This window comes from Aquarana catesbeiana, linkage group LG11, assembly GCF_042186555.1.
Source record: "Aquarana catesbeiana isolate 2022-GZ linkage group LG11, ASM4218655v1, whole genome shotgun sequence".
NCBI classification, from domain to species: domain Eukaryota; kingdom Metazoa; phylum Chordata; class Amphibia; order Anura; family Ranidae; genus Aquarana; species Aquarana catesbeiana.
The window spans coordinates 172,382,226-172,402,873 of NC_133334.1; the positions used below are offsets into that span (position 1 = coordinate 172,382,226).

Below are 20,648 nucleotides of genomic sequence, written 5' to 3' on the forward strand. Positions count from 1 at the left end.
AGGGCAGGAGACACCATGCTGGAGAGGTTATTGAAGGGCAAATATGTATGAAGGACCTAAAATAATAATTACATAAAAATCCAGCATGCATGAGGACAAAGGGGACATTCACATCATATTACAATCATGGTAATTAGGGAATGAGGAAAGAAATACAATATATTATCAAACATTAAATACAATAAAATGTGATATAAAAGGATAAAAATCTTACCTTCATATACTCCTTCTGCAGGACCTGGATGATGGCAGAACAGGTCTCTGGGATAATGATACCCAGAGCCTGGGGGGAGATGCCTGTCGAGAACTTGAGGTCCTGCAGGCTTCTCCCTGTGGCCAAATACCGCAAGGTAGCGACCAACCTCTGCTCCGCAGTGATGGCTTGCCTCATGCAGGTATCCTGCCTGCTGATATAGGGGGTCAGCGAAGCCAACAGACGGTGAAACACGGGGTCCGTCATCCTGAGAAAGTTCCTGAAATCATCAGGATTATTCTCACGGATCTCACGGAGCAAAGGCATATGACAGAACTGGTCACGCTGAAGCAACCAATTCTTGGTCCATGAACTCCTCCCCACCCTGTTCATGGACTGGACTTGTGTCAAGGTCAGGACCCCAACACCAAGCCCCCGCACAGCACGAACTCTACGAGGAGTACGCATACGAAACATGGCTAGAAAACGGTCGGCTGCCCAGAACGAAGTAACAGAACGCACTGAAGAACAGCAAGGCCTGTGAAGAGCGACCTGAAAACCAGTAACGAATGAACAAGAATACAATGACTACCTAAAGTCACGCGGAACTTGCTTGCACACACTGAAGAGCAGATACAAACCCACAAGCACAAACTGAACGGCAGAAAACGATCTGAAAGCCACGAGTCTGGAAAAGCGTAAATCGTCTCTCACCAAACTTTTACTAATACGAGATTAGCAAAAGGAGCCCAAAGGGTGCCGCGCTTGGTTCTGAACTGGCCTTTTCTAGTCTCGTCGTACGTGGTGTACGTGACCGCGTGGTTGTCGATCGGAAATTCCGACAACTTTGTGCGACCGTGTGTAGGCAAAATAAGTTTGAGCCAACATCCGTCGGAAAAAATCCTAGGATTTTGTTGTCGGAATGTCCGAACAAAGTCAGACCGTGTATACGCCCTATAATTGTTACACTAACTTTTATTTTTGCATAAACAAGCTAGAACAGTTGACGCCTATACATGATTTGTGATGTTGGACTTGAATTCAAGACATTTACGTCTACCAAAAGAGTTATATTGGCATACAGTACATCTCTTGCAAGGAAAATAGCCAACTACAGTAAGTTGTGAAAAAAAGGAAGGCCGTGTAGATATTTATATCTATCATATAGATACCCCCCCCCCTCGGTCTTTTACAAACTCTGAAAGCGGTAAGGGAAAAATAATTAAGCAATGGAAAAATTGTAAAAATGATCCGGCCAGCTGAGTTTAAAAGTGGAGCACGGGGCCTGGTAGCAAAAAGGGTTAAAGTGTTTGTATAATTTTAATGTTGCCCTTTAACACTTATTAAAAGACCCTCTCCCTACTGATCAGGGTTTTTTAAAGTTTTCATTGGTACATGTTCCCCATGCTAGTGTCCAGCTACATTACCTATTCCATTTTTTAACAAACGTTTGTAAAATTGGCCTTGAAAAAGGGTAAGAGAAAAAATAACAAGATTCGGCTTACATAGATCTAAATTGGGTTCAGTGCTATGTTTGATTTAGCAATTTTTTTCCTGGATTTACTTAACTTTCTGCAAAATGAACTTTGCCCTGTTGTTGCTTGCATTAACAGCTCAGTGCCTCCATAGAAATCTCTATGCATAGGACGGTATGGTTTTAAGTGCTTTTACAATTTACTAGAGCAGATTTACACGCCATGACTTTTAATCCTTCCCATACTAATACCATGATTGATGAGACATAGATGTACCCACACAGCTTAGTTGCTGAGTCTCTTCACAGTGAAAATCAGATTTGAGGTGATTGTGTATAGTGATTTGCTTTACCTGTGCTGGTGAGGTTCTAGGGAGGCCATGAGTAAAAAGAGAAGAGAGGAGACTGCAGCACCTGATGGTTCAGTTTTACACAATATCAGATATTTAGGAGTCTAATACACGTTTGTGTTGTGACCCCCTTCATTTTCGCTCCAACATTTACAGTGAGTGGGGTCAATTTACTAAAACTAGAGAGTGCAATATCTGGTATAGCACTGCATTGAAACCAATGAGCTTCGAGATTTTTTGTCAAAGCTTAACTGAACAAGCTGAAGTTGAAAGCTGATTGGCTACCATGCACAGCTGCACCAGATTTTGCTCTCTCCAGTTTTAGTAAATCAATCCCATTGTGTCAGCTAATGTGGAAAAATAGAGATCTTATTGCATTAAAACAAAGCATGGCTGTTGGTGCATTTGATTTTTTTATTGCTAAGCCCAGGAGTAGACTGACAGGCTACTATCTTGGGCATGAAAGCACATTGTCCTATGCATGATACAATTTTGAGCTTGTCCCTAATAGGCAAGAGGGGAAACCATTATGACATTTGTCATGGGAGTGACATCGGCAGTAATATCATATTTCATTTGAATCTGTGGTCTTTATTATTTATACTTATCCTGATTAGGAGGCTATACTAAAAGATTGTGTAGAAGGTGCAAAAGATGCAGTGTTCTGAGAATAATTTGAATCAGTCGGGGTTCTAAGAGCTAGTTGAAAACTAAAGTACATAGTGATAATGTAATGATTCCTCAGAGGAAGTGTACATTTCCAAGAGACAATCCTAAATGTGATAAAAAGGTAAATTGAGGAATATACTGCATATAAAAGGACCTTAACAAAGAAAAGCTACAGGACTTTAAAGGTACCAAATCATAAAAACACTAAATAAAATTGCATATTTTTATTCACATGATAAATGCTGTTCCACATACAGATGATCTTCATATACAACATTTTACGCCAATTCACCCCAGATACCCCAATATTCATATTTGACTATATTTGGTTATTTCAATATTCTTCCATTGTTTGGTTCAAGAAAGTATTGAGATATAAAAGATATAAAAGATTCAACACGTTTCTCAGGTCAATGCCTGCTTCTTCAGGAATAATTTGGGACAATAATCTGCTATGCCACTCACAAAATATTGGTATCATAAAAAAAAAAAATAGCAAACAGTATTGTATAAGGCCCCAAAGACCTACCTCCTGAACAGCAATATCACCGTATTTACATTTACTGTATATACAAACTATAAACAGGACAACGTTCTGTAATAATCAAGTTATTGCAGTTCAGGAGATAGGTCTTTTGGCCCCTGAATGATATATTGTGAAATAACCAAATATATTCAAATATTAGTATTGGGACATCTGGGGTGAAATTATGTATATGAAGCTCATATGTACTGTATGTGGAATGGCATTTAACATGTGAATACAAATATGTGGCTTTATATAATGGTATGATTTGGTACCTTTTAAAGTCCAGTATGTTTTCTTTGTTAGGGTTTATATATATATATTGTACATTTTCAAGTTATTCTTTGACACATGGATCTGTTGCATGTGTGTACAATTATAGTAGTAGTATGTAAAATTATACTATACGAAAATTATACATAAAGCAGTGAACACCCTGATAAATAATCCTGTAGATTATGTGGTTTATTCATCTATCTAAGGATCTTTATGTGGTAGCACTCTTTCCCTGCCAACCAGAGTAAGCAAAGCATTACTTTTCTCCTTTACTTTTTCAGTGTTGTCTACTGTACATACAGTACATTGCACATCCATTTTGTATCATGTGCTTGCCTACCAGTAGTTAACCTTTTGAGGACCATAAGATTGATGAAAACCTGACAGCATAGCTGTTCTAGTTGTTTTGTCAGCATAACAATGACACTCTCTCCAAGACCATGTTCTGTGTCTGTTTTTCGTCCAGTATAGATGTCAAACTAATAAAGGTAGCCTGAGATAGCCTGAGATAGCATCACATCTGCACCATAGCTTGAATCCCCATTTCACAAGCTTGTTTCTGATGTACTGCTTCATGATGTTTTAACCTTTATATTTTATCATGTGCTCATCAATCGACTGTTGCTTGCTTGGATTTCTCGCAGCCTGGAAGCATCGATTGAAGTGCTCGATCAATGGACGAACTTTGAAAGCTCTATCACACTGGGGATGAGTTCTAGATAACATGTGCTCATTATTTCCAAAGTGCAAAGCAGGGTGAATAGCTTCAAATCGAGCACAACTCATTGTATTTGCTATAAATGGTACCTGAAGATCTGGCTGAGTAGACCAATAGTGTCTGATCGATGGCAGAATGTGATAACCCATAACAAGACATATTCCAAAGAGGCTCATCTGCATTTGTTCTGGAATGGAATGCCCTTCAGTTTCATATAAAGCTCACTTTGCTCCACAACGAGTGAGACTAAAGTTCTGAAATCAGATGCTTGTTCAAAGACTTCAACAGCATCAATATCTGCAGAGTCATCTAATTTCAAGTTCACTTGTCCATAGTCATATTCAGTAGTGTTTGTTATGACTTTAGTTGCTCCCCTTTTCCACCTAAAGTCAAAACCAATGATCACTGACTGAGTTTTTGAACTAGATCGCGACTTTTTCAGCAGAGGCTGTTGCTCTCCTTCTTCGGAGTTCACTGCTGAAGTCTGAAGTGTACATTTAAGTTTCCGTAAGCCATAGAACATCAAAGGTTTGACAAGTAGAGCTGTACAAGCTAGGTTTGTGCTAGAGCTGGGTTCAGTTGATGATGAAGGATCAGGATGCTCTATGATCACTTTCTGGGTAACGCTGTCAACAGCTTCAAGCAAGAAACTCTGATCTTCGTCATCGACAGTAAGGTCCTCTTCATCACTGTGGTCGGGCAAACAACAGCCGTTGTATATCCTCTTCACATATTGTAAACAAGTGTAGCGCTGGTAGATTTGCGATCTACCATCTGAGAGGTAAATTTAGTAACTTGTTCGTTAGGGAAGTTAGATTTGCCTCTGTTCCAGCTTGGCTAACGTTGTGTGTGTTTCCATACTGAGCCGGTGGGTGTCGCTGTTACTACTGGCTAGTGTTGGAAAGGCAACGTGTCAAAGCGTATGGGTGCTCCACTGTCCCGGGGACGACTCGGTGGAGGTGGTCCTCCGAGTTGCATTCTGGAAGAGGGTATTTATGGGACAGACGCCATATTTTGGGGTTCATTTTACAGCCACTTGCTGGCCCTCCTGGCTGACAGGTATGCGTTAGAGTGCTACCTCGTGGTCCTCCGTTCCGGAGGCCCGCGTCGCTGCGGCGCATGGGTGGGCCCAGAAGCATGTCTGGGGCTTACCACGGCAGCCGAGGAATGGTCCTGAGCTGCCTATCCAGAGTGAAGAAGCTGGACAACCTAGGAGATCCCAGGGGGGACCCGTCATGGAAGGATCACGCAGAGTGCTGGTCTGGAGAGGGGCCTGGTGACTCGGTTGGAGGATGTATCCTAAAATAACTTCACAGCATAGTTTTGCCGGGTTTGGCTTAAAGGTTCAAGCACTGTGATTGACATTTACCACAAAACCAATACATCTTGTGGCAGAGGATCATACGGGTTCATCCTAAACAAGTCTGTGGCAGAGACTTTTGTTCATGCTACGTACTGGCTGCTAGGCAAGTGAGAGAGGCCTATCCAGGCGGGCAAGGAGTGCGTCCCACGAGGGGAGCGCATTCTATTGTAATATTCAACTCTAAAGGACATTTGTCAAGAATACTACAAAAAGGTATTTGAGCTTTCCCTGCAGTTTCCCTTCTGCCTCTTTCCTGCTACTTCCTTCGTTAATTGTTCAATAAAGCATTGAAAACGTACTCAAGTGTTGGTGCTTGTATCGTCCGGAGGTAAACTCAACGGAACCCTAGACCCGGTGCCGGTGAAACAGAGGGAAGGAGAGTGAAGGTAACAATCCTGCTTTAAACCAGCAGCTCCACCGAGAGTTATTGCTACACAAGCATTCACGCTGTGCCATCGTGTTTGAGGCCTTGCTAAGAACAAATGAACAATAGCGAATAAAATGGGTTACGACAGTTAGTGACTCTGCGACTTCAAGTAGCTGAAGAAGTGAATGCTTTCCTTCAGCTGCCTCCTGATGTACTGCTGTATATAGATAATAATACTTGTGTAATGAAAATGTCTCCTGCACAGCACACTTCAATCATACAGCAATGGGACAGCACTGTCCAACAAACATACCTTTCTCATAGTTGCCAACATTGTAAAAAAAAAATGGGGGACAATTTTGTGGCTGTAGGCGGAGCCGTAGAATAATTAGGGGGCGGGCATTTGGTTGTAGGCGTGGCTTAGGAAAAGTATACAAGTGTGGTGCCCGAAGTGCCCCGCACCGAAAAATGGGTGTGGTTTACGTGACATAGTGGGCGTGGCTTAAATGGGCGTGGCCCAAAAGGGTGTGGTTAGAGTCTGAGATGAATGAGGGATGGAGAGGGAGAGAGGGGGAGAGGGATTAGAGGGGGAGAGGGGGAGAGGGAAATGACGGGACAGCAGCCCAAGATCCTACACAATAAAAATATGTGTATTTTAGAAAGTTTAACAATCAGCAGATAAAGATACTCCAAACACCTGGTGTTAGCACTTCAATCATCCCGGCACCATGGTTGTTATGGTGTCAGGATGATTGAAGTGCATTATTTCTATTATTACATTGTAATATAAAATGAAATAATTCAACTCACCATAATGCAGAATCAGTGGGATCCCTGAGCGTGTCACTAGCCACGTCGCCTGCCACCAGCCGTCCGTCCTTGCGTCAGATGTCCCAGCAGAGTCCGTCCTTGCATCAGGTGTCCCCAGCGGAGCCCCCCCTTACATCAGATGTCCCCAGCGGAGCCCCCCCTCACACCAGGAGTCCCCAGCGGAGCCCCCCTCACACCAGGAGTCCCCGGCGGAGCTCCCCCTCACATCAGGTGTCCCCGGCGGAGCTCCCCCTCAAATCAGGAGTCCCCGGCGGAGCTCCCCCTCAAATCAGGAGTCCCCGGCGGAGCTCCCCCTCACATCAGGTGTCCCCGGTGGAGCTCCCCCTCACATCAGGTGTCCCCGGCGGAGCCCCCCCTCACATCAGGTGTCCCCGGCGGAGCTCCCCCTCACATCAGGTGTCCCCGGCGGAGCTCCCCCTCACATCAGGTGTCCCCGGCGGAGCCCCCCCTCACATCAGGTGTCCCCGGCGGAGCTCCCCCTCACATCAGGTGTCCCCGGCGGAGCCCCCCTCACATCAGGTGTCCCCGGCGGAGCTCCCCCTCACATCAGGTGTCCCCAGTGGACCCCCCCTCACATCAGGTGTCCCCAGTGGACCCCCCCCTCACATCAGGTGTCCCCAGTGGACCCCCCCTCACATCAGGTGTCCCCAGTGGACCCCCCCTCGCATCAGGTGTCCCCAGTGGAGCCCCCCTTGCATCAGGTGTCCGCAGTGGAGCCCCCCTTGCATCAGGTGTGTGTCCCCAAAGGAGCCCCCCTCACATCAGGAGTCCCACAGCGGTGCGCTCCCCCTACCTCAGAGGTGTCCTAGTAGTGTCCAGCTAGAACCCCCGCCCCTTTCCATATCAGGCAGGAAGACGGCTGGGGGGGTAGACAGAGCTCCTGCGTCGCCGCCCACCCTCCGCCCCGCTCCGCCTCACCTCGCCTACCCCCCCGCCCCGCTGCCAGTCTGATATGGAAAGTTGCGGGGGTAGGAGGGGCGAGGCGGGGTGAGGCGGGGCGGGGTGAGGCGGAGCGGGGCGGAGCGGGGCGGAGGGTGGGTGGTGGGTGGGCGGTGACGCAGGAGCTCCGTCTAGCCCCCCAGCCGTCTTCCGTATTTGTTGACAAATCGTGAAGAACCGGATTTCTCGGGAAATTTCCTGGGACACCAGAAATTAGGGAATGGCGGCCAAGTCCCGGGAATGTCCCGGGAAATCCGGAACAGTTGGCAAGTATGCTTTCTCACTGATGGCTGACTGACTTCAGTTATACAGAATTTCTTTGTGCTGCATCTCCTCACTCCCCCCTCCCTTCTTCTCAAATCATTACAGAAGGGAGTGTAGCACATTATCTTGTCCCACTTATTCTGTAAAAATTATCTTTTGCTTTCTAACACTGCTATTGCTTAGCATAGCATTAGCTGTATGTTTGTGTACATCTAGTGTCATGCTGAATGACAGTTTTATCAGTTGCTGTTGAGTTCTAAGAGGTAAAACTGTACAGTAACTGGAAAACTACTTTTTATCGACCGTCCCTAAAGTTCCACAGAGCTCAGATAAAGCACAGGCTGAATGACTTCTATACCTGTCCAAAGTTATTTGATAAACAACTCTGCATAATGGCAGGGTTTCCTTAACCACTTCAATACAGTGCATTTTCGCCCCCCTTCCTGCCCAAGCCATTTTTCAGCTTTCAGCGCTGTCACATTTTGAATGACAATTGCGCGGTCATGCAACACTGTACCCAAATGAAATTGTTATCATTTTTTCCCCACAAATAGAGCTTTCTTTTAGTGGTATTTGATCACCTCTGCGGTTTTCATTTTTTGCGCTATAAACAAAAGAAGAGTGACAAGTTTACAAAAAAAGAAAACACAATCATTTTTACCTTTTGCGATAATAAATATCCAATTTTTTTTTCTTTAAAACAAATTTTTTCTCAGTTTAGGCCGATATGTATCCTTGTACATATTTTTGGTAAAAAAATTGCAATAAACGTATATAGATTGGTTTGCGCAAAAGTTATAGCGTCTACAAAATAGGGGATAGATTTATAACATTTTAATTTTTTTACTAGTAATGGCGGCGATCTGCGATTTTTATCGTGACTGCGATATTGCGGCGGACATATCGGACACTTTTAACACATATTTGGGACCATTCACATTTATTCAGCGATCCGTGCTATAAAAATGCATTGATTACTTTATAAATGTGACAGGCAGGGAAGGGGTTAACACTAGGTGGTGATCGAGGGGTTAACTGTGTTTGCTAGGGAGTGATTCTAACTGTAGGGGGTCGGGACTCACTAGGGGAGGAGACCAATCAGTGTTCCTCTGTACTGGGAACACACCAACGGTCTCCTCTCCTCTGACAGGACCGTGGATCTGTGTGTTTACTAGGGATGAGCCGAACACCCCCCTGTTCGGTTCGCACCAGAACATGCGAACAGGAAAAAAGTTTGTTCGAACATGCGAACACCGTTAAAGTCTATGGGACACGAACATGAATAATCAAAAGTGCTAATTTTAAAGGCTTATATGCAAGTTATTGTCATAAAAAGTGTTTGGGGACCCAGGTCCTGCCCCAGGGGACATGGATCGATGCAAAAAAAGTTTCAAAAACGGCCGTTTTTTCAGGAGCAGTGATTTTAATAATGCTTAAAGTCAAACAATAAAAGTGTAATATCCCTTTAAATTTCGTACCTGGGGGTGTCTATAGTATGCCTGTAAAGGGGCGCATGTTTCCCGTGTTTAGAACAGTCTGACAGCAAAATGACATTTCGAAGGAAAAAACCCATTTAAAACTACCCGCGGCTATTGCATTGTCGACAATACACATAGAAGTTCATTGATAAAAACGGCATGGGAATTCCCCACAGGGAAACCCCGAACCAAAATTAAAAAAAAAAAATGACGTGGGAGTCCCCCTAAATTCCATACCAGGCCCTTCAGGTCTGGTATGGATATTAAGGGGAACCCCGGCCAAAATAAAAAAAAAAAAATGACGTGGGGTTCCCCCTAAATTCCATACCAGACCCTTTAGGTCTGGTATGGATTTTAAGGGGAACCCCGCGCCAAAAAAAAAAAAAAAAAACAGCGTGGGGTCCCCCCAAAAATCCATACCAGACCCTTATCCGAGCACGCAACCTGGCAGGCCGCAGGAAAAGAGGGGCGGACAAGAGTGCGGCCCCCCCTCCTGAACCATACCAGGCCACATGCCCTCAACATTGGGAGGGTGCTTTGGGGTAGCCCCCCAAAACACCTTGTCCCCATGTTGATGAGGACAAGGGCCTCATCCCCACAACCCTGGCCGGTGGTTGTGGGGGTCTGCGGGCAGGGGGCTTATCGGAATCTGGAAGCCCCCTTTAACAAGGGGACCCCCAGATCCCGGCCCCCCCCGTGTAAAATGGTAAGGGGGTACTTACCCCTACCATTTCACTAAAAAACTGTCAAAAATGTTAAAATGACAAGAGACAGTTTTTGACAATTCCTTTATTTAAATGCTTCTTCTTTCTTCTATCTTCCTTCATCTTCTTCTTCTTCTGGTTCTTCTGGCTCTTCTGGTTCTTCCTCCGGCGTTCTCGTCCAGCATCTCCTCCGCGGCGTCTTCTATCTTCTTCTCCTCGGGCCGCTCCGCACCCATGGCATGGGGGGAGGCTCCCACTCTTCTCTTCATCTTCTTCTTCATCCTCTTCTCTTCTTCCTTCTTCTCTTCTTCTCTTCTTCATTTTCTTCTCTGGGCCGCTCCGCACCCATGCTGGCATGGAGGGAGGCTCCCGCTGTGTGACGGCGTCTCCTCGTCTGACGGTTCTTAAATAACGTGGGGCGGGCCACCCGGTGACCCCGCCCCCCTCTGACACACAGTGACTTGACGGGACTTCCCTGTGACGTCACGGGGAATGCCACAGGGAAGTCCCGTCATGTCCCGTGCGTCGGAGGGGGCGGGGTCACCGGTGGCCCCGCCCCCGTTATTTAAGAACCGTCAGACGAGGAGACGCCGTCACACAACGGGAGCCTCCCTCAATGCCAGCATGGATGCAGAGCGGCCCGGAGAAGAAAATGAAGAAGAGAAGAAGGAAGAAGAGAAGAGGATGAAGAAGAAGATGAAGAGAAGAGCGGGAGCCTCCCCCCATGCCATGGGTGCGTAGCGGCCCGAGGAGAAGAAGATAGAAGACGCCGCGGAGGAGATGCTGGACGAGAACGCTGGAGGAAGAACCAGAAGAGCCAGAAGAACCAGAAGAAGAAGAAGATGAAGGAAGATAGAAGAAAGAAGAAGCATTTAAATAAAGGAATTGTCAAAAACTGTCTCTTGTCATTTTTAACATTTTTGACAGTTTTTTAGTGAAATGGTAGGGGTAAGTACCCCCTTACCATTTCACACGGGGGGGGGCCGGGATCTGGGGGTCCCCTTGTTAAAGGGGGCTTCCAGATTCCGATAAGCCCCCCACCCGCAGACCCCCACAACCACTGGCCAGGGTTGTGGGGATGAGGCCCTTGTCCTCATCAACATGGGGACAAGCTGTTTTGGGGGGCTACCCCAAAGCACCCTCCCAATGTTGAGGGCATGTGGCCTGGTACGGTTTAAGAGGGGGGGGCTGCACTCTCTTCCCCCCCTCTTTTCCTGCGGCCTGCCAGGTTGCGTGCTCGGATAAGGGTCTGGTATGGATTTTTGGGGGGACCCCACGCCGTTTTTTTTTTTTTTGGCGCGGGGTTCCCCTTAAAATCCATACCAGACCTGAAGGGCCTGGTATGGAATTTAGGGGGACTCCCACGTCATTTTTTTTTTTTAATTTTGGTTCGGGGTTTCCCTGTGGGGAATTCCCATGCCGTTTTTATCAATGAACTTCTATGTGTATTGTCGGCAATGCAATAGCCGCGGGTAGTTTTAAATGGGTTTTTTCCTTCAAAATGTCATTTTGCTGTCAGACTGTTCTAAACACGGGAAAAATGTGCCCCTTTACAGGCATACTATAGACACCCCCCAGGTATGAAATTTAAAGGGATATTACACTTTTATTGTTTGACTTTAAGCATTATTAAAATCACTGCTCCTGAAAAAATGGCCGTTTTTAAAACTTTTTCTTGCATTGATCCATGTCCCCTGGGGCAGAACCCGGGTCCCAAAACACTTTTTATGACAATAACTTGCATATAAGCCTTTAAAATTAGCACTTTTGATTTCTCCCATAGACTTTTAAAGGGTGTTCTGCAGCATTCGAATTTGCCGCGAACACCCCAAATTGTTCGCTGTTCGGCGAACTTGCGAACAGCCAATGTTCGAGTCGAACATGAGTTCGACTCGAACTCGAAGCTCATCCCTAGTGTTTACACACACAGATCCATGGTCCTGCTGTGTTACCGGTAATCGCGGGTGCCCGGCGGACATCGCGGCCGCCGGGTACTCGCACCGGGTGCCCAGTGACACGGCAGGCGCGCGCGATCACCGTCGGCGGGGCGCGTGCACCCCCTGGTGGCCTGGGAAAGCGAGGCCGTCATATGACGCCCGCCTGTCACGAGAGCAGCGCCGCCTGGCCGTCAATTGACGGCCGGCGGTCAGCAAGCAGTTAAGGTATGGTCCGTTGAGGACCATAGGGACATATGTGTCCCAGAGCAAAAAATGTCAGCCAAATTGGTTCAAATGATAAAATCTCTCAAAAAAAACATTTGTTGTTGTCAAACACAAGTCTATCAACAAATATAAGATGACCCAAAGTTTGTACACTTCAGTTGCTGTAACTAAGCCATTTCATGAAATAACTGGCAAAAAGCTAGATCCATTTGTTGATAAGAACTAATATTTTGACTCAAGCCAAAAATAAACGTATTTTAAGTTCTTAATCAGATGATACAGGCAATTAAAAACATGGGACAAATACGTCCCTTGGTCCTCAAAGGGATTTATTAATCACTATTGTGTAATGAACCCTGTAATACATACATTTATTACAGCAGTTGCTAGTATAATTCTATATCTACTAAATAGAATATGTCCATTTTAAGTTATATTGGTTTATAGATGAGCTCATTAATAATAATAAAAATAAACATGAGCCTGTTCCTAAACTAAAAATCTAATTGTTATTAAATGATTGCAGCATTTTGACCTATGTATATTTTTCAGACATAAATGAGTGTGCAACATTACAGCTGTGTATAGGGGGTCAATGTATAAATACCCCTGGCTCCTTCCGATGTGTGTGCCCTCCAGGTTATAGACTGCACAATCAACATACATGTCAAGGTAATTTATTGATCATCCATAAACGGAAAGAACAAAGATGATGTCTAGGTCAACTATATCCCTTGCAAATATTTTAGAAAATATCACTGCAGACATTTACGGTACTTGCATCTGTACACTTGGTACTGATAGGCTATTGGACTGTGTTTCCTGAGTGTACAGTGCCTTGCAAAAGTATTCACCCCCCTGGCTTTTTACCTATTTTGTTACATTACAGCCTTTGGTTCAATGTTTTTTTAATCTGAATTATATGTGATGGATCAGAACACAAAAGTCTAAGCTGGTGAAGTAAAATTAGAAAAATATATACATAAAACAATTTTTCAGAAATAAAAAACTGATAATAGGCATGTACCTATGTATTCACCCCCTTTGTGCAACCAATTACCTTCAGAAGTCACATAATTAGTGGGGCCAGTGCGGGATGTGACGCACAAGAGGTGGGGGAGAGGCCTGACGGCGGCGCTGTGGAAGCGAGCGGCGGATCCGCTCGCGATGGGGGAAACAACAGCCGCACGTGAAGCAGAGAGACGACTGCCTTGCCGGAGCTGTAGGTAAGGTGGCCGGAGCTGGGCGGTCCCGGGAGTTTCGTGCGGGCCGAGGGCGCTCTCCTTCCTGCTCTCCTCCTGCCTTACTGGACCTGCTCCTGGGGTGAGTATCTCCTCTAGCCGTCCCTGAGCCACCCAGATGTATCCCTGCCCCCCTCCAGTTTCGCGGTCCTGTCTGGTGGTGCTGTCGCACCAGTCACACCGACAGCTGTACTGCACTTCCAAAAAAAAAAAAAGGACATAAAAACAATGCGGGAAAGCAGTTTTCTGGATGCTAGTTTCCCAGCCCTCTAAAAATACAGCTAAGGTTTCACCAAGGACAGAGGTTGGCTGGAGATCCACAGCAAAGTCGATCCCGCGAAGCCGGCCAGTACCGCAGCAGTAAGTGAATCCCTGGAGGGTCCCTACCGGAGAGTTGACCTGCACTTCTCAAGGTAACAAGTAGTGAACTTATAGAGATCTGTAGCAACCTTGGAGGGAGGGGTGGCGCCCTTTGAAGAAGGAGTGGATGGTCATCTGGCCGCCCGCTTGCCCTGCCCCCCGTATTCTTGGGGGGGAGCGGGGTGACCGTGGCGACCTGCTGTTGGAGTCGCACCCCAATGCGGTGGCTGGACGTGGGCAGAGATCAATGGTATCACTCTGTTACGTTCTTGGAGCCAGGTATTGGCTGGCAGGAGGGGGGGGAGGAGGGGGGTGGGGGGCAGTGGCGTTGCTAGACGGGGGCGGGGGGTGCAGTCCGCACCGGGTGCCTCCCACTAGAAGGGTGACATCATCCCGAGGGTAATGAAAGCCCTGGCTCCCTTTGGCAGTTTTTTTTTCCTTCAGCCGGGACACACCTCCAGCGCTGCGGCTGTGCCTGCCATGTGTTCTCCTCCTCCTCTGTCTCTGACTCCTGCCCAAGCCTGTCTCTGCAGCTGCTCTCCACCCGGGCAGCGCGGCTGCACTCTGTCTCTCTCCTCTCCTCCTCTCCGCCCGGGTGTTCTGTGCACCTGAGCTGCCCAAGCTGGTGCGGTAACGGGCGGGGGGTGTCGGCTTGAGATGGGGGGGATGTCCTCCGCTGCCTGAGGTGAGATGTTGTGGGGTGGGGGGGCGGGGCTTGCTGATGAGGTTGGTTTATGCTGCTGGTTACAGCTATATCATATGGAAGGGGGTGGTTTGTTCTGGGGGGGTCTGTACTTATGGGGGGATGGTTTGTTCTGGGGGGGCTGTACTAATGGAGGGGGGGTGGTTTGTTCTGGGGGGGTCTGTACTAATAGAGGGGGGGTGGTTTGTTCTGGGGGGGTCTGTACTAATGGTGGGGGGGTGGTTTGTTCTGGGGGGGTCTGTACTAATGGAGGGAGGTGGTCTGTACTAATGGAGGGAGGTGGTTTGTTCTGGGGGGTCTGTACTAATGGAGGGGGGTGGTCTGTACTAATGGAGGGGGTGGTTTGTTCTGGCGGGTCTGTACTAATGGAGGGGGGTGGTTTGTTTTGGGGGGTTCTGTACTAATCTAGGGGGGTGGTCTGTACTAATGGAGGGAGGTGGTTTGTTCTGGGGGGTCTGTACTAATGGAGGGGGGGTGGTCTGTACTAATGGAGGGGGGTGGTTTGTTTTGAGGGGTTCTGTACTAATGGAGGGGGCTGGTTTGTACTAATGGAGGAGGGAGGTGGTTTGTTCTGGGGGGTCTGTACTAATGGAGGGGGCTGGTTTGTACTAATGGAGGAGGGGGGTGGTTTGTTCTGGGGGGGAGTCAGTACTAATGGTGGGGGTGGTTTGTTCTGGGGGGGTCTGTACTAATGGAGGGGGGTGGTTTGTTATGGAGGGGGGTTGTTTGTTCTGGGGGGGTCTGTACTAATGGAGGGGGGTCTATACTGAGGGGGGTCTATACTGAGGGAGGGGGAGGTCTATACTGTGGGAGGGGGGTCTGTACCGAGGGGGGTGGTCTATACTGATGGAGGGGGGTTATACTTCGTAGAGGGTCTGCACTGACGGGGGGTCTTTAGTTAGTGGAGGGGGGTCTGTACTGGGGGGCGACTATAGTTGGAGTGGGGGGGGTGACACCATGTTTTATCGCACTGGGTGACACCGACCCTAGTGACGCCACTGGTTGGGGGGGTGGAGGGCGGGGGAAGGGGAAGGGAGGGGGGCTGGGATGTGGGAGGCAGGGGGGGAGGGGGTGGGATTGGGTCCTGCAGGGGTTCAAAGAGCATAAAGCGTCAATATAATGAAGTACTACCCAAAGAATGAATGACAGAGTTCACTTGCTTGACATATAACGTAAAAGGGCTGAATTCCCCCCATAAGAGACATAAGGTGTTAAGACAACTAGAGCATCTCAATGTAGATGTTGCGTTTCTTCAGGAGACACACCTTTCTCAGGACACTCACATTAGATTGTTCTCCAACTGCTTCCCTAACTGGTTCTGTAGTGATTCGCCGATAAAGAGGGCCAAAGGGGTGGCAATTGGGTTCTCAAAATGGACCAAGTTTGCGCTCTTGGAGAGGAGCGCAGATCTGGAGGGCCACTACCTCTTTTTGAAGGTAAGGGTTGGAGAAAGGATTTTTACTCTGGCAAATATATACTGCCCTAATAGAAATCCAATCGAATACCTGTCTCAGGTCCTGAATAAGTTGATGGATTTCAGGGCAGGTGAGGTGATTTTGGCAGGAGATCTTAATTTCTGCATAGATCCAACATTGGACAGTACATCTAGATTACAGGGAGTAAGTGAGAAGCTTTTAAAAAAAATAGGGCACAAATTACATAATTGCCAAATGATCAATGCATAGAGAGTACAGCACGCGAAGGACAGGGACTGTACTTTTTTTTCTTCAGTTCACGGGTCCTACTCACGGCTTGATTATTTTATGGTAGACCATAGATTGTTGGAATATGTCAGGGATACAAGGATCGAAGTTACCACGTTATCTGACCATGCCCCAGTCTTAATGAAGGTGGAGATCCCGGGTTTCCGGAGGTCCCCATTTTCATGGCACTTGGATGAAAAACTCATCGACAACCCAAACATCAGTAGCAAAATACAGGATGAAATCGATGGGTTTTTCGCGATAAATGATACTGGTGAGATTTCTGGTTCAGTCCTGTGGGAGGCGTTAAAAGCTTACATAAGGGACATACTGATTTCATTAGGGGCTAATGAGAAAAAAGCAAGCTCAAAAAGGAAAATAGATCTCATAGAAGAAATTCATCATCTTGAACAGTTACATAAGGCCGCTCGAGGTAGCCATAATTCGCTCCTACTTCAACTAATAATAAAAAGAGAAGAACTAAAAGATCTAATGGAGACAGAATCTAAGCGTATCCTAAACAAAAATTTAAAAGAGCGATTCAGATGGAGTAATAAGGCGGGGAAGCACCTGGCAACAGTTTTGAAGAGGAAAGGAGGGACCAACTTTATAGATAGGATTCAAAATAAAAAGGAGGTATTGAAATATTCTTCTAGAGATATAGCGGAAGAGTTTAGAAGTTATTATGCATCCCTTTATAAGGTAAGGCAAGGTGGGATAGGTACCAAGGAAAGAGAGGAAAGGATGGATGAGTTTATAAAGGAGGCAGGTTTACCAAGCCTCTCGGATAGTGATGCAAAAGAACTGGATGGGCCGATCACTGTAGAAGAGATCGAGAGGGCCTTGAAAGCATCTGCCTCTGGAAAGAGTCCAGGGTCAGATGGCTTCACAACCCATTTTTACAAAAAGTTCAAGGAGTCTTTGATCCCTAAGCTTTGTCAGATTTGGAATGGGATGGGGGGTCAGGAAGAGTTTTGCAAGGGGGCACCGACTGCGTCAGTAACATTAATCCCAAAGGAAGGGAAAGATAGCTCGCTGTGTTCGAGCTATAGGCCGAAGCACTGCTGAACGCAGATATTAAACTTTACGCCAAGGTACTAGCCAGTAGATTAAAGGACAAAATGTCATATTGGATCCACCCAGACCAGACGGGTTTTATACCTGTGAGAGAGGGGAGGGACAACGGCTTTAGATCGCTCCTGGTTATGGATGCGTTGAAAGCGAATGGAACCCCCAGTCTACTTCTGTCGATTGATGCTTAGAAAGCCTTCGACAGAGTAGACTGGGGATTCATGTTGAGGACGTTGAGGGCAGTCGGTTTGGGTGGTACTATGTTGAAATGGATTAAAGCACTATACAAATCTCCCATGGCATTTGTTAAGGTAAATGGCACACTGTCGGCGGAGTTTAAAATGGAAAACGGGACCAGGCAGGGGTGCCCTCTGTCCCCCCTCCTGTTTGTCTTGACCCTGGAACCATTACTGGCCTCGATTCGAAAGAATCCGGATATAGGCGGATGCATAGTGGGGAGAGACGAACATAAGCTTTCGGCTTTTGCCGACGATGTATTGTTTTACATTGTTAAACCAAGGATCTCGATCCCCAACCTACTTGCTACCCTGAGGAGATACAAAGAGAGCTATCAAATTATAAGGTTAACCTTAGTAAGTCAGTAGTTTTAAATATTAACATTGGTAGACAAGAAGTAACTAAACTTAAGGAAATATTCCATTTTCCGTGGAGCAAAAAACTTAGTTATCTGGGAGTTACACTAGCAAATTCCCTAAGGAAAACGTATCTCTTAAACTATATTCCACTCCTGGACGAGATTCAGCAGGAAACTAAAAAAAGTATGCATCTTCCGATCTCTTGGATCGGTCGAGTAAATACTGTGAAAATGACTCTGGCCCCGAAGATCCTGTATAAAATGCAGCTACTCCCAATACTGCTAGCGCAGACCTTTTTCAGGGTATTAAATAATATTATCACTAGATTTATATGGAAAAATCAGCAGCCACGGATTGCGTAAAAGGTCCTGAGCAGGGGCAAAGCACAGGGTGGTCTGGCTCTTCCAGACTTTAAAAAATACCACAGAGCGATAGTAGTATCACGTGAGATCGATTGGGGAAAGGAATCGATAGATAAAAGATGGGTAAACTTAGAAAAAAGATATGAGTAATGCAAAATTACATCATTTAATTTGGAATCCCCCACACTTTAGGAAATTAGGCCCTAATACACACAATATAACACGTTACACCTTAAAGATATTGGATCAGCTACACAAACAAAATGTATGGGAGTTTAACTCGCCATTTATTTATTTAAAAGATAATGAGTTTTTTCAGCCAGGGAGGAGGGAAGTGGGATGGAATTGGATAAAAAATAATGATACACAATTGATAGATATTATGAAAAATGGTAAAATTGTCACTTTCCAGCAGTTAGACCTGCTTAAGGACCTAATGAAAATAGATATGTGGCGATATAACCAGCTTGCATACTTTATTAAAAGCATCCCCTGCCCTATTAGAGATAAGAAGAACCTCAGGCCATTGGAGAAATTGTTTCTGAAGAATAGAGTACTAAGGAAAACAACAGAAGTATACAAAATATTGAGGGATGAGGGTGAAGCAGAGACACCATTTTATCTCAATAAATGGGAATCCGAATTGGGATCTGCACCTAGCAGAGTGACGTGGGAGGCCATTTTCAACGCAACACATAAATTAGCAGTGGACATGAGAACGATTGAAGCAAATTTTAAATGCCTAGCCAGATGGTACATGACACCAGATAGAATAAATAAGCTCCAACTGGAAACATCCAGAAACTGTTGGAGGGGGTGCTCCGTTAGGGGAACGATGGCCCACCTCTGGTGGGAGTGCCCAATTATCAAAAAATTCTGGCAAGATGTGTTAAAAATCATACAGGAGATAACGGGTACTGAGATTAGGGAGGACCCCTGGGTGTGTTTGTTCCATGGGACAGAAGGCCACACCAGAAAATACATTAGATCTCTAACTCCGGTATTACTAAACTCAGCAAAAAATCTCATACCAAAAAAATGGAGGTTGAGAGCCCAAATATTCGAGATTGGTTAATAAGGGTAAATGAAATCTTTATCTTAGAGGCGGGTGAGGTGGTAGACAATAGGCCCGAGACTGAAACGGATCTGGAGGGTGATAAGTGGGCGAAGTGGATATCCTTTAAAAAAACAAGGAGATTTGCCGAGAAGTTCTTGTAAATGAAAGCTCGTTTTATCGGAAGCATGTCTGCAGGAGGGGGGTGGGGGGGACTGGGGGGGTTGGGAGGGGGATCCTAGTAGCACACCAGGGGTTAAGTTTAGTTGAGTGTTTTGCAATTTTTTGTAAAGAATAAACAAAGATTTCTTAAAATAGCAAAATTGAATAAAAGCTACGGCCCTGCTACTATGATGTGACGATAATGAGATGGGACAAAAATGAGCTAGAAATGGTGATTTTAAACCTCTCAATGAAATCGCTGAAGTAGCAAAAAAAAAAGAAGAGAAAAAAAAAAAAAAAAAAGAAGTCACATAATTAGTGAAATGATGTCCACCTGTGTGCAATCTAAGTGTCACATGATCTGTCATTATGTATATACACCTTTTTGAAAGGCCCCAGAGGCTGCAACACCTAAGCAAGAGGCACCACCAACCAAACACTGCCATGAAGACCAAGGAACTCTCCAAACAAGTAAGAGACAATGTTTTTGAGAAGTACAAGTCAGGGTTAGGTTATAAAATAATGTCCAAATCTTTGATGATCCCTAGGAGCACCATCAAATCTATCATAACCAAATGCAAAGAACATGGCACAACAGCAAACCTGCCAAGAGAAGGCCGAACACCAAAACTCACGGACTGGGCAAGGAGGGCATTAATCAGAGAGGCAGAACAAAGACCTAAGGTAACCCTGGAGGAGCTGCAGAGTTCCACAGCAGAGACTGGAGTATCAGTACATAGGATGACAATAAGCCATACGCTCCATAGAGTTGGACTTTATGGCAGAGTTGCCAGAAGAAAGCCATTACTTTCAGCAAAAAACAAAATGGCACATTCTGAGTTTGCGAAAAGGCATGTGGGAGACTCCCAAAATGTATGGAGGAAGGTGCTTTGGTCTGATGAGACTAAAGTTTGACTCTTTGGCCAGCAAAGAAAAAGCTATGTCTGGCGCAAACCCAACACATCACATCACCCAAAGAACACCATCCCCACAGTGAAACATGGTGGTGGCAGCATCATGCTGTGGGGATGTTTTTCAGAAGTTGGGACTGGGAAACTGATCAGAGTTCTTGAGCAAAACCT

At 46.0% G+C, this 20,648-nt stretch overlaps 1 protein-coding gene across 8 annotated transcripts in view; it reads left to right on the plus strand.

Moving 5' to 3' along the window:
- Positions 1 to 20,648, plus strand: part of LTBP3 (latent transforming growth factor beta binding protein 3) — a 1,979,464-nt gene that overhangs the window by 1,093,977 nt on the left and 864,839 nt on the right. For 7 of the 8 annotated variants that reach the window (XM_073605046.1, XM_073605047.1, XM_073605043.1 and 4 more), the window contains exon 15: positions 12,867 to 12,986. The exons of the other annotated variant lie outside the window; for it this stretch is intronic. In XM_073605046.1, the coding sequence (XP_073461147.1) occupies positions 12,867 to 12,986 (120 nt within the window). The remainder of the gene's footprint in view (positions 1 to 12,866; positions 12,987 to 20,648) is intronic. 8 annotated transcript variants of the gene reach the window in all.